We start from the raw sequence: 14,260 nt of genomic DNA, 5'->3' as shown, positions 1-14,260 counted from the left end.
TAGATAGGCATAATTTTAAAAAAATCATGTAATTTGACTAATGGATTTATCCAGTTGAAAAATTGATAAAGAATTTTTCTTTTTCTGTTTTTAAACAAAACAATGTTGGTTTTTTGTTACAAATGTACTGTGATTTTAACAAATATGTAAACATGCATTATGTAAAGACAAACTATTTTTATCTTTCAAAATATAAGGTAGTCTTTCTTCTATGCCTATAATCACGTGATTGTATGGAATGCAATGGGGATGTGCACTAATCACGCATCTATAAAAGCAAAAATGGCGCAGTAAATAGCTGTATGTGATCAAGGGCCTGGTTGGCCCGAATCACGTCGTCGCAGGCTGTGATTTACTGAATAAAAGAAAACTCCCCTGAAAAGCTGTGTGGTTCGAGTCTCCTTCTTCGCCGGCGGTTGTTGGAGGTAGTCGAGTTTCTTTGTGCATATATATATATATATATATATATGTATATATATATATATATATATATATATATATATATATATATATATATATATATATTCTTTTTTTTTTGCTGGCTACGTCACGAACATCCACTTCTTCTCGTAAAGGACGAACGCGGACCCAAAGTTCCTCGTGCAATTGTGAGTTTATATTAAATGCATCTCCGCCATTATATATATATATATATATATATATATATATATATATATATATATATATATATATATTATATATATATATATATATATATATATATATATATATATATATATATATATATATATATATATATTACCACATGTTCTGAAGGTCAACATATGGTGTTATGTATGGTATACATCCGTGCTGCTCTGGTCTGAATTTTTTAACATCTTATTTCAAGTACATTTCCACACTGAATTTGGATTCAGCTAGATGTCCACCAGAGTGAATAAAAGGAATATACAGAAAACTGGCTATCAACAGAAGCTTTCTTACCGTAACTTCAAAGGGCATTCCAGGCTTGAAGTATTTGGGTGTTTTGGTGAAGAGAATTTTATACGGTGATGTTACGATACGGATGTCACTAAACTCAGCAGTCACCATGTCACTTCCTACAATGAAAAGATAGAAAGCTTACAATACAGCTATAATGCTCAAAACAGAATTGTGTTATGTTATGTCGATTTGTAGAGTGCAATATCACACTTCAGGGTTTCCAGGCACTTTAATAGAGTGAGCAGGCATGAGGACGGCACAGAGTTAATCAAAGAGCCAGGTCTTCAGCTTCTTGCAAAACTCAAGTCATTCAATTCGGTCTCTTATTTGAAGGAGTAATGTTTTTAAGAAGAATGTCAGAAATGAGCACCAAGACAAATTGTGGCTATCCTCAATATTAGAAAGAAGATTAGCAAGACCTGGCTTGGATGTATGCATGAATCACTGTATTTAAGGGTATTTAAGTTGTGCACAACAAGATATAACAAGGATAAAGCATTGAAGAAGTCTGGAATTAAACACGGATTGAACATGGATTACTTGATTCAAATTGGACTAATGCGAATAATATGACTTTTGTTCAGAAGGCAGTGAGATTTGCAGTTGGCGTGTGATGACAAGTCGCAAATTATGAATCATATATCCATGCCATTGAGGTAGAGCACGAGACACGCCTGCATGCCAAAACCTTGCCCGAGCATTCTTCAAAATGAAAGTACAATAAGGAGTTAATTCTAGCAATTGCTTTGAGACACAACAAGCTATACAGCAGATAGCACTGTTCAGTATTTCGGAGCTACTGGTGGAAGATGTTTGCAGGAACTTTCCTATGGAAAAGAGCTGGAGTTGTTCACCTGCCTGACTACTTGTTCCAGCATCAGCTTCAGGTCTGCTGATAATGTACTGTTTTGAATCTCTGTTAAGAAGTTTTCCTATCTGGTACTCATTTTAGTAAATTCTGCAAAGTCATTTAATTGGTAAGAAGGGAAAGAGAATCGTAAGTATCTTGCTCTGTCTCCAGTGGGATAACATTTTAAAGACCCCCATTGACCTTCAAATTGATCAGACATTTCAGCCTCCCCTTCAGATAATTCAAGCTCTTGATCGGTGTCTGCCTAATGCTTTGGCTTGGGCGTGACTATCTTGGGTCTTGTATGGTCCATCGAGTATCTTACTGGACAAGCTGATAGGATTGTGTCCTTTCGTTGCAGGGCCATCAAGTAGTGGTGTCTTGGAAGCTGACTCTAGAGTTTCTTCATAAGACATTTGTAAAAAGGTGTCAGCATGTTCAATCAAGTCCGCTTTGGTTCCAAGAACCATGTTTAAGGATTTACAGCCTGATTCATGTAGCTGAATTGCGCCCGCAATCGCTGCGAAAACGCAAATGCGGGCGCAATTTCCGTATTCGGCATTCAACAACAAAATAGCGAATTCGCTAACACATATTAGCGAATTCGCTAATATAATCGCAGAATCCCTGCCGCTGAGCATTAGCGAATCGGTAATAGCGACACACCACGGAATCTGCGAAAATAATAGCGAATTCGCAATAGGAAATCGCAATCGGCATTCAAGAAAAATCGCAATTAGCGAAAAACCCAAAAATCGCTATTTGCACGGCGCAAAATAAGGACAGCTCAAAGCAGGTGGTAACCATGAAAGGCATAGAATTTATTTTTCAAAAAACTGTTGTCCTATCACCAACAGGGCCAGGCCTGACCAATCACACATAAGGACATTCAGTAGCAGCATTAGGCTTTCCACAATGCCTGGGATGTACATGGTGGTGAGGCGGCGAAGGCTACAGCGAGCAGCACGGAGGAGACGCATGAGGCAGGCGAGGATTTACCGGCTGCGGGTCACCTTGCTGGGCCAAACCAGAGAACAGATTTATGCTAAATACAGGCTGAATGGGGAAATGATCACCTGGCTGATACAAGAACTCGACCCCATCATGCAGCACCCAACAAGGCGAAACAATTCTGTGCCCACACATGTGCAGGTATTGAGTAGCCTGCACCTCCTGGCCTCCGGAAGCTTCCAGGGGGTAGTAGCGGCCGCTGGGGGAATATCCCAGCCCACCATGTCACGCTGCCTCAACAGTTTTGTAGACGCCATGCTCACCCAGCTACACCGTCACATCAAATTCCCCGCCAGCCAACAGGAATTGGACATGACAAAGCTACAATTCTACAATGTAGCCCATTTTCCACATGTGCTCGGATGCATAGACTGTACCCACGTCGCCGTCTGCCCACCAGCTGGCATGGAGTATATGTTCCGCAACAGAAAGTGCTACCACTCCCTCAACATCCAGATGGTCTGCAATGCCAAGACATACATCACTGACATTGTCTCACGGTACCCAGGGAGTACCCATGACTCCTTCATCTTCCGGCACAGCGCACTCCACACACGGCTGGTCAGGGGAGAGTTTGGGGAAGGACACCTACTTGGTAAGTACACTTTGATTGAAAAGTCACATTGCAAAGATGTAACAGCGCAGCACAGGCAATCACCATCTGCTCCTCCCATTCAGGTGACAGTGGCTACGCCCTCCGTGAATACCTCCTGACCCCATACCTCAACCCTGCTACACCCCAGCAACGGCGCTACAATATTGCTCACATACGGACAAGAAATTGCATAGAAAGGACATTTGGCCTGCTCAAGAGCAGGTTCCGCATACTGCACAAGACAGGTGGGGCCATGTATTACAGTCCTGCAAAGTGCTGCCGCATAGTGGCTGTCTGCGCAATACTACATAACATGGCAACCAAGCGCCGGATACCTGTTGACATCTCTGGCAGTGAATCTGAGGGGGACAACCAGCCACCTGCACATGCGCGCCATGCACAAGGGGAGACCCCAGCAGAAGGGCACAGACGTCGCAACCACATCACAGTGAACAGTTTCTAGTACAACCACTGCCATCACCCCACGAATCGACAATGCATGCAAAATGTAAAGAAGACACAACGCTAATGTGTGTAGGAAAAGAAATGTATTTGTTCACTTCACAAAATTAAATGTAATGGTCCGTGCCAAAGGTCAAAATAAAAGTATCTGTTCACTTCACAAAATTAAATGTAATGGTCCGTGCCAAAGGTCAAATAAAAGTATCTGTTCACTTCACAAAAGCAAAAGTAATGGTCCGTGCCAAATTAGTCCCACACACAGTATTCCGTCATACTGCTGTGCTTGCCAGGCTTCACCTCAGCCTGTGCCAGTGGTTATTCCAGTCCTCTAGGTGTGCCTAGAGCGTGCCCCTCCACAACGCCTCTGAGGGCCTTCCTCCTCCGGGGCGTCAGGCAATGGGGGGGTCCTGGTGCTGCGGGTGGGTAGTGGGGCCTGTGAGGCTGATTGCGAGCTCAGGCTGGACGCCCCCTCACTCGCATCATCACCCCCCACAACAGATGGAATGGGTGGAGGGTGCAGAGCCACGACAGCTGTGGTGAGGGTCTCCAGCACCCTCGACATGTCCACACTGCACTGTATGACAGTGTGCTGCTGTGTCAGACAGCGCCTCGCCAGTAGGGAAGTGGCATTTGCTGACACGTAGCTCGCCCTGCTGTAGGTGCCAAGCTGTGTCAGCAGTTGGCGGTGGTGCCGGCGTTGGCCACCGTACATTCGATTCATGGCGCGGGTGTTAGCCTCCACGGCTGCAGCTATGCGGGCCATTCCATTGCCCACCCCGGCCAGGTCGGCCCTCATTCCTTCAATCTGTGTAGCTACACAGGCCACGTTGCGGCCAATGTTGCATAGTTGCAGGTGAATTGCCCCCTGCTGCCGTGCCTGGCGCTGATGTATGTGCAGCATCCGTCGCTCGATGCTGAGCCGCGCCTGTCCTTCTCCATTGGCCCGCCTGGTAGCAGCTGCGGATCGCTGGCGTGACCTGCCACGCCTGCCCTGCTGGCCGGATTGTGAGGCTGGGGGCTGACTGGACAGTGGCGCAGCCCCGGATGTTGAGGCGCCAGCTGATGGGGATGAGGCCACCGGTGTTGCAGGTGTGCTCGTCGCTGGGGGTGTGCCTGCTGGTGTGGCTGTGGCAGTCGCTGCGGGGGCCACAGGAGTGACTGACCTGGCTTTAGCTCTGGGAGGAGCAGCGGTGGCAGGGAGCACAATGGGTGCTGCGATGGCAGCAGATGAGGGCGCTGCAGCAGTTGCAGGTGGGACGCTGCCGGTGAAAGTTGATGGTGGTACAGTTGCAGCGTTAGGGGCTGCTGCCTGGGTATGTGTTGGCTCCTCCAGGACGCTGTCGTCTATCACCAGCCTGTCACTGTCACTGGTATCTCCACCTGTGGGGGTAAGTGGAGGACCATTAGTTGTATGCATCTGGCAGACGTGCAGTTGCAACATGCATGCTGGGTGACATTCCCTGAATGGCAGTGGCTTTGTGTGCATTGGGACCTGACTACATCTCCCACAATGGCTGCATTGTGGTACTACTACATTGTGGTCAGACTACATCTCCCACAATGCTTCAGGGCAATACTTGATGTGCAACAATTACATGCCTATGGGACATTGGGGGGGCCTATTTGGTCATGGACATCCATAGGGGGCAGGGTCGCAGTCGCATGCCACTTACCTTGGGTGTCTTGTGTGGGGGCGGATGAGTCCAGTGCAGTGAAACCCACAACGGCCTCCATCTCGAGGGTGTTTTCCACCTGGTCCTCCAGGGGGGTGTTCGGTGGTACCGTCGGACCTCCTCCGCCTGTGCCCGAGGACTCCCCGAGGCGCGCCGCCACCTTCTCCTTGGCACGGCCTCGGAGGTCGTACCACCTCTTCTTCAGTTCTTCAAGGGACCTTGACGCCACTCCCACAGAGTTAACTGCAGAGGCTATCCCCTGCCAAATGCGTCTCTTCTCCATCTCCGGGACCCTCCTGGAATTTGCACCGAACAGTTGGTCGTGGTTAGCCACGACTCCCTCGATGAGGTGCTCCAGCTCCTGCTCGCTGAATTTCAACTTTCGCTTCCTCCCAGCCGAGCTGCTGGTCCCTGGTGCAGCTTCCTCTGCCATGTTATGGTTTGTGGCTCAGTGGTGCACTCTACAAGCCAAGATTTGCAGCTGCTCTTCGATCTGCTCCCTGTCTCTCTGCCTCACTGTGGAGAATGGTGCTCGGAACCGGCAGCTTCCTGGTTGTGATGTCATCACTGGGCTCGAAATGCGACTTCCCGTTTTCCCGATCTCGCGAGTTTGCGATCTCGCAAATAGCGATATCGCTAATAGCGATATCGCTATTTGCGAGATCGCAGTCCAGCTGCGGGTAGGCCGAAATAGCGATTAATCTGCGATTAATCGCAATTTCGATCGGATCGCTATCGGATTTTGCGATCGCGTGCGAATCGCTTTTATTTTATCGCAATTCTTCATGAATTCGGATTTGCGATTTCTGAATAGCGACTCGCTATTTTTCGCTATTTCAGAATCGCAAATGCCGATGTTCATGAATATGGCGGTTTGAGTTGAGTACCAAGCCTGCATTCCTTGCCATGGTCGTCTGCCTACGAAAGTTAGATGCTCCAAATGAAGCCTCAGTTAGCTCCAGGTGAAGGATGTCCCACTCTATTTAGAAATCTCCACCTGCCTGACAGGAACCTCTATGCCGGCAATGGAGCTGCCACCACAGTAGGCTGACAGAAATGGTGAGCGGGAACGAGTTGTTTTGGCTCTGCATTTCTGTTTGTATTTCAAAAATAATCTCTCAACGAGGGAATTTGCTTATGAAAAACTAACAATCAATAAGCTAGATATATAAGGAGTTTTCTCTCTGCACATCAGGCCATTCAATTATTTCTGTGCCAGGGCCACCGCCTTACATGGCAGACCTCGGCAGGAAAATCTAGTGTTAGACATTCAACTCTACAGAGAGAGGGTCGACAATCACTAAGGTCCCTCCCTCCCTCCCTTTCTTCCTTTCTTCCTTAATGTGTGTTTCCTTCCTTCCTTCCTTCCTTCCTTCCTTCCTTCCTTCCTTCCTTCCTTCCTTCCTTCCTTCCTTCCTTCCTTCCTTCCTGCTCAATTAGCTGTTGGTGTTTGGGAGCCTTTGAAAGTTAGAGGTCTAACTCTTTTTTGTTTGAACTTACCCTTTTTTTGCTCCTTTTATTGCACCATCTTATTAGGTTTTGAGGAGCTACCTGGTGTGGACCACACGTAACAGTTTTCATTGTTTATGGCACAGAAGAGCCTTTTCCCCTTTCAGAGCTTTGCATGGCTCAGGCTCTAGCAGAGGTTTCTCAAAAGATGCAAGGATTGAGGAAAAGTGGAGAAAATCAATCTAAATATGGCACCAATGCATGAGGCACTGTTTGACCGTGGTCCACAAGATAAAAAGAAGACTCATTATATGTCTCATATTATAGATCTCATTATGACAATTGTTGATTCCCTCGGAAAAAAAATCAGGTTGCTCCTTGTTTCATGCTTGAAAAGTTCTCCATAGAGGTGGGGAGCCAATGAAAGCTTGAAACTTGTCTTTAGCTCAGCTCGAGGTCTTGTTGGGATCTCAAGCCCGTAACGAGCAGAGCTTTCATGTGACTTCTGCCTTCCACCCTCACTCTACCCAGGAATTGGCGTTAAGGCCGGAGCTGAAGGCGTTGGAACTGGGGAACTGGTTTGAGTCTCTGTGTTGGCTCAACATCCTGTTATTCTGGGTCGATCTCTTCATTTCCCCAGTGCCTTAAACAATGAATGTGACCTTGAGTAATATAGTTGGTGATCATATAAAGCACTCCAATACATTTAGGGTTGAGTTTGCACTATACAAAAACTGCAGAAAAATGCACAAAGAGGTAAAAACAAAGCATTAACATTAAAAGGAGAGGCAACACGATCTATAAAAAGTGAAACCAGACATCTTGGATAAATTGTGGCATCCCAGCTTCAATTGTGTGATCTTAGACAAATTTGTTATTTTCTCAAAATTTATTGAGCTTCATAATTGCAAATGAAGCACTTTCAAATGTGTGAGTTCAGAATACTAACTGTACAAAAACCTATTGTGTTTGATTTAAAATGCTATGATGTTGCTTTATAATAATCTGGGCCACAAACAGGGTTCACATGATGACTGTCTTGCCTCTTGGTTTGCTAATGGCACTATCACCAGTATGGGGATGGAGACAGGAATACATTTAAGTTCATGTTTAAAAACTATGACTTTTAATAGGTGCTTCTCATTGCAAAGCAATAATGTGACATAATTATGTCAAAACACATGTTAAAGAAATACATTTTTTTGAACTTTGAAGCGACTTTATAATATTTTATGTGATGTTTGTTGTGTGCTTTACATAGGAAACATTTTCAGGGCTCGGCTTGTGCACAGCCTTCAAGATCAAAGCCAGACCCTTGGCTCTGGCTCGGCTTGTGCTGGTAATTTCTTGACTCTCCCACCTCTAGTTCACCAAGTGAACCAACGATTGTTCACAAGGCTCTGGCACAAAATACATGGCTGTTATTTTGCTACAGAGCTTTAGGGAAATCATTAATGGCTTGTACATTGTACAGCATCAATGTGAGTGGAAGAAATCTGTATGAAAGATCTTTACTCTAGGAAACAAAGCCATGCATGGCCTTTATTCCATTGTTTAACAGCGTATACAGTACATATTCCTTTACACTCCTGACTGAATCTTAGAATCTTAAACCAATCAATGTTCACCCACCTCCATCACTCCTGCGTCTCCTTCTGATTAGGGTCCACTTTCCTACTAGTGCCCACCCACCTGTGTTTTCTCTCCTTGAACATGAGATCTGTCAGCTCATGCAGCACTTTCAAAACCTCCATGATACATCACTTAATCCAACTTGAGGAGCCCCCAATACCCTCTGCCCCCTTCTGACCAGGCTACACACCCTACCTGTATCTCTATTACTCTACAGTGAATGTGCATATTGTCCCCTCTAACTATAAATGTAAATATAGATGCAAGTTTCCTATGGCAAACTATGTTGGATCTCACTCAAGAAACTGTGGGCTTGATGTAAAGTGCGGTTACTCGGTCAGGGTGAAATAATATTTTACTCCATTGCATTGAATGAGTAATTGCTCTCCAAATTTAGAGATTCCTGCAGGCCCAGAGGACAACTCTTACATGTTATGTTATTCTCTATGAACACAAATCCCAATGGCAGACCCCTGGAACTGCACCTCCCACACAGTTCCCTTCAGTCAGAGAATGGTGCACTTCATCCATGGTATCAGCCATTCCTTGATACTTCTGCTAAGCACAAATACGTGGAAACAAAACACAGAATGGTGCACAGACCACAGTCCTTTTTGCATTTCTAATCTCCTTTATTGAAATTTGATGTCTTTCATAAAGCCAAGACCACCACCAATGCATTATGCTCAAAAGAGTTGAACTTCATCAGGGCTTTTCTCTATACGTAAGGTGAATGTCTCTTTCAATCAACGGTTTCACAAGAAGTCTAATATGGATGATTGCCACCTATTATCCTGTGGCACAGTTGTCATCCATTATATGGTGGAGTTAAAATATTCCACAACGCAATTTACAAAAGTGGGGAAAAGCCAAAGAACCTTCCTCAGAGATGCAGCTGGTTTCCTACAACTAGAATCTCAGTTTTAGTAACATTTAATTTGAGGCAGTTATTTCCCATCCATTCAGCCACTGCGAAAAGGCATGGTCTAAGATTGGGTAATCTATTTTCCTTCATTGTAGCTAAATAGATGACAATATGCATGTCATCAGTGTAGGATAACTAGACTTAGACTTAGAAAATGCTTTATTCGATTTCACAAATTGATAAAACCATAAAAGCAGCAAATCATTACAAATGTACAAACATGATTAAGTTAAGAACAAATAATACATTTTCTTTTCCTCAAAATACTTTTTAAAAAACCAAGCGTGATTCCTATACAATACTCATCATTCAGTAATTGCAAAAATAAAAGGGCCGGTCGGCATTGCCGCCATATACCCTGCTTTAAAAAGGGTATAATCCACCTGACCCTTTCTATAGCGTAAAATTTACAAAAAAAGATCACGTGTAATGAAGATTGATTTGATAAATTATCACACGGAGATTTAATATCCTGTCTGGACCAGTCATTGGTGTTTTGGGAAGGTGACCAGGTGAAAAAACAATCAAACCTAAACCTGGTGAAAATATATCTGTCATATCCCCCTAAACACCGCACTAAATAGGGTTGAATGGTAGTAGAGACCAGGGTAAGTTGATGTTGTATCACAGATTTTTTATTGAACTCCAGCCGTATCATTTCTAAATGGCTCAGACACAATGCTTTAAGATCTTTTCTAGAAATATTGAATAAGGAATCAGGGTTACTAAACAAACTCAGGTCTACCCAAGTCTTTCTAAAAATTGCAGATGTAATTCAACCATGGAATCTTTCTCACCTGATCCAGACCCATGGAGTCTTTCTTTATATCTAGGTTTAATCCTAGATCAGGTGATGTCCAGACTCTGTTCCATAATAGCATCGATTGCATTTTGATCACATCTGTAATACAGCGAATCCCCAATTCGCTATGACAATTAAAAAGAGGTGCACTTTGGAGAGTAGCTAAAATAAATCTTAAAAAAGCATTCTCTACTACTTGAATGGGTGCGACATCTTAAAACCCCCAGACCCCTGCCCCATATATGGCTAAACTAATACACTTTGCCTGATATATTTTCAATAAAATCTCCGGCGGCCTCTTGCCCATCTTATTGGCAGAAATCATCACTGTCTCCATCGACCTCTTGAATAATAGGGCCCTGTTCTTAATTGCTGGACCCAAAGAACCTGAGTCCTCCAGTAAGATGCCAAGGTAGGAGAACGCTTTTGTTGGTTCGATTTTATCTTTCCCAGCTAAAAGGGTACAAGACCTGCTCTTACCCTTACCACAGGACATGACAAATGTTTTCTTGACATTGAGCTTCAAACCCCTATTCTCCATGAAGTCAATGTAAGTACTTAGAGCCTTCTGGAGATCAAGCTGGGTTCTGGCCATTAAAACTGGATCGTCTGCATATAATAGTGAGAAGATCTTATTATTATTGACTTGCGATGAGTCTCTCACACTGGCCGCCAGTGCCTCCTCCAAGTCATTAGTGTATAAGGTGAAGGGGGCGTGGCTGAGCACGCAATGGAGACGGACATGCCTGGGTAGAGCTCCGTGAGAGGCTCCCCTACCGCAGGTCGTTTCTCCGTCATTTTTGCCCGTTACTGCCTGAAGTTCTCGGCGAGTGTGTGCAGGGCACCCTTCTATCGGCTGGCAAAGTTTGGAGCGGCTGCTTCAGTCCGAGCCGCTCCGGTGGAGACCGTCACAATCTGCCCGACCTCCTGCTCACACGGGCCGGCGTGCAGGGCTAATCGAGGTCGGGGATCCGGCTGGCCGACTGGGCCCAACTGCGCATATTGCCGCCCCGCGACTTCTGGCGACTCCTGAGTGCTGCAGAGACTCTCCCTGGACGGCTACCACAGAACCCGGTGAGGTGGTTGGCCGGAGGATTTCCCTGGGGTGCCCTGTGGCGAACCTTCTTAGCCGACCGGGGGCTGGCTTTACTCTGGATGCTACCGGGACCCTCCCTGGACGGCTGACACGAGACCAGGAGCAGTAGTTGGACTGGGGATTCCCCGGGGAGCCCTGTGGTGTGCCTCCTTCGGAGGCTGGGAACCAGCCCGGCTTGCTGCCTTCCTCTGCACCCCTGAGCCCCGACTGCGACCCCCCTGTCCGGGACCCCTCCTGGCGGAGTGAAACAGTACTCCATTTCCTGCGTGGGGCCACACCCGCCAATGGCGAGCTGCTGACTGCTGTGCCCTGGAGGCGCTCCGGGGCCGCTGGGGGACTGACCTGTGCACGACGAGGGGAGTGGTGAGCGCCGCTGGAGAGGAGACTCCCCCCCTTCCTCCGCTGCCTTTCGGGAGACGGGACTTGGAGCCAGGTCCCTGTGAGTAAAGATGCTGCGGTGAGAATTATCATCGGAGGGCCCCCGCTGGGACTTCCTTGGCGGTTTGAACTACCAATTGTTGCGTGGGCACCCTTGAACGCGGCCACCCACTCCAGGCTTTGACAACTACCTCGAGCCTACCTGGTGGCCCTGCGCTTCCTTCCCCCTCATACCACCTTGTGACTGTATTGGCGGCCGCGAGGTTACACTGCCTCGCCAGGATCACTTGCACACCTGAGCAGCGGCCTTTCCTGCGCTCCTGCTAAAGAGACACCTGCACACGGATGTGGCCGCGGAACCTCTGAGACAGCTGGTGACAGGCCCACGCCTTGAATGGGAACTACAGGGATCTGCGGACAATTCTGACTGCGCTGCATTAGGCTGATCCACCCTGCCCAGATACCGGGTCTCCTTTTCGGAGTGCCGTAGTGATTGTCTTTGCCCTACACCTCTGGCTGATTATGCTGTCGTCGCCCATGTCGCGGGGACCTAAAACGAGAGCCGCCACGAGCAACACGTCGGTGAAGGGGAAAATGGCAAAGCAGGCAGAAATGGACCAAACGGCCTCCAAGCTCGACACGATGTTGGCAGCCATGGAAAGACTTGAGGAATCGATGCAGTTAACCCGCGCCTCCTTGGAGACTAAAATTGATAGCGTGGCCATAGATATGATGCACCTCCGAGCCGACCACAAAAAACTTTCTGAGAGGACGTCGACTCTGGAGTCCGCGGTGACGGAGCTATCTCCCAAAATCTCACAGATGGATAAACATGCCCAAGGTCTCCGTAGCAGGGTGGAGTTCCTGGAAGATCGCGCGGAGGATGCGGAAGGACGGGCGAGATGAAACAACATTCGCATCGTGGGCTTGCCGGAGCGCTGGGAGCCAAGAGAGGCGCCGGAGCACGTGGAATGGTGGCTCAGAGACATTCTTCCGGATGGCACCCTCTCGCAGCATTTTGTGGTGGAGCTAAACCTCCCCCTGAGGGCTCCAATCCCAGACCCATGCTTATTCGCATATTGAACTATCGCGACCGAGACACTATCCTGCGAGAGGTCAGAAAGCTGTCGGAGGTCAGGATTGATAATGCAACAATTATGTTCTTCCCGGACTACACATTACAGGTGCAGCAGCAAAGACACTCCTTCCTGGGGGTCAAGCAACGGCTTCGCCGTCTGGCACTCAAGTATTCCCTGCTGTTCCCTGCTCGCCTGCGATTGGTGGCTCAGGACAAAACTCATTTTTTCAACACTCCGGAGGCGGCTGAGTCCTGGCTTGACTAGGGCGTTGTCCCAGACCCGGGTGGTCTGCCCCCGATTCCACGTCGCGGCGGAGGAGCCCGGCGTCGTTGACACAGGAGACAATCGGCGGCGAGATCGGTACAACCTGATGCAACTGTGGGCCCAACCCCTGAACATCGCCATGAAGAGCAACAGGAGGCTATCCGTAGAGTGGCAGAGATTAGCGGCTCGCAGATGGAAATCCCAGCTCCGGGGGCTAGCCCTGAAAACCTGGTGAGCGACTATGAGTATATATATGGCTTGCCTGACTCTCAGGCATCGACCGAACTCCCAGATGTCACACCACGACGGCTGATTTGCTTCATTGACTTTGACATGGCCTCACCGACCGTTGGTAGAAAGCATGCAGCGCCCGCCTGTGGCCCCTATGCACCTGTGTCATTGCTGGCTGGAGGTGGTGCATCTGGGGTTCTGCAGGTACTGCGGAGAGGTCCGGACTTGTGGACCCTGACACTGGATGCTGGGGCGGGTATTGGCGCCTCGCAGCGGATGGCCATGTTACTGGTGAGTCTCCACAGGAGACATGGGGGTGACACCTCCCGGCGGTAAGTTATTGCCCACAAACTGCCCGATGTGACTATGGATCATCAACCGCACTGTCTGTACCCGATACCGCGTATTCCCAGTGAAACAGGGCTGTGAGACAACGGATGCATGTGGTGGGGGTAGCACCCCCCCGTCAAGCCTGCATGACTTGATTGTACATTTAGTTCACAAACTCAGTGAACCCCCCCTAGAACTTACGAACAGTTAGTGCTCTTTAGAGTGTTTGGACGACAGCACGCTCCACAGTCGACCTTTTGGCATTATGATTCCGAGTTCCTTAGTTATGGGTCTGGTGTTTATTTCCCTTCCCTTAGATGTGGGTTGGCAAGATGATGTGATATTGCGGTCCACGCTAAATGCACTTTGTAACAAACTGATTTGTGGGGTTGCTGGCTGTGGTGTGGTGGGTGGGCGGGGGGTATGGATGGTGGGAAGGCAATGTCAAAATGTCTGCGATTAAATTTTACACATGGAATGTACGTGGTATGCACACCCCCTCCCGCCGTTATCAGGTATACTCCTATCTCAAGCGTCA

The 14,260-nt window shown here is 47.6% G+C and overlaps 1 protein-coding gene across 1 annotated transcript in view; it reads right to left on the bottom strand.

Moving 5' to 3' along the window:
• Nucleotides 1-14,260, bottom strand: part of LOC147748679 (A.superbus venom factor 1-like) — a 1,557,217-nt gene that overhangs the window by 877,876 nt on the left and 665,081 nt on the right. Inside the window, exon 10 of the mRNA XM_086963549.1 lies at nucleotides 946-1,061. Coding sequence (XP_086819675.1) covers nucleotides 946-1,061 — 116 coding nt within the window. The remainder of the gene's footprint in view (nucleotides 1-945; nucleotides 1,062-14,260) is intronic.

This window comes from Lissotriton vulgaris, chromosome 1_1, assembly GCF_964263255.1.
Source record: "Lissotriton vulgaris chromosome 1_1, aLisVul1.2, whole genome shotgun sequence".
Lineage (NCBI taxonomy): Eukaryota > Metazoa > Chordata > Amphibia > Caudata > Salamandridae > Lissotriton > Lissotriton vulgaris.
The sequence above is the reverse complement of the archived record's forward strand: the minus strand, read 5'-3'. Positions and strand labels throughout refer to the sequence as shown.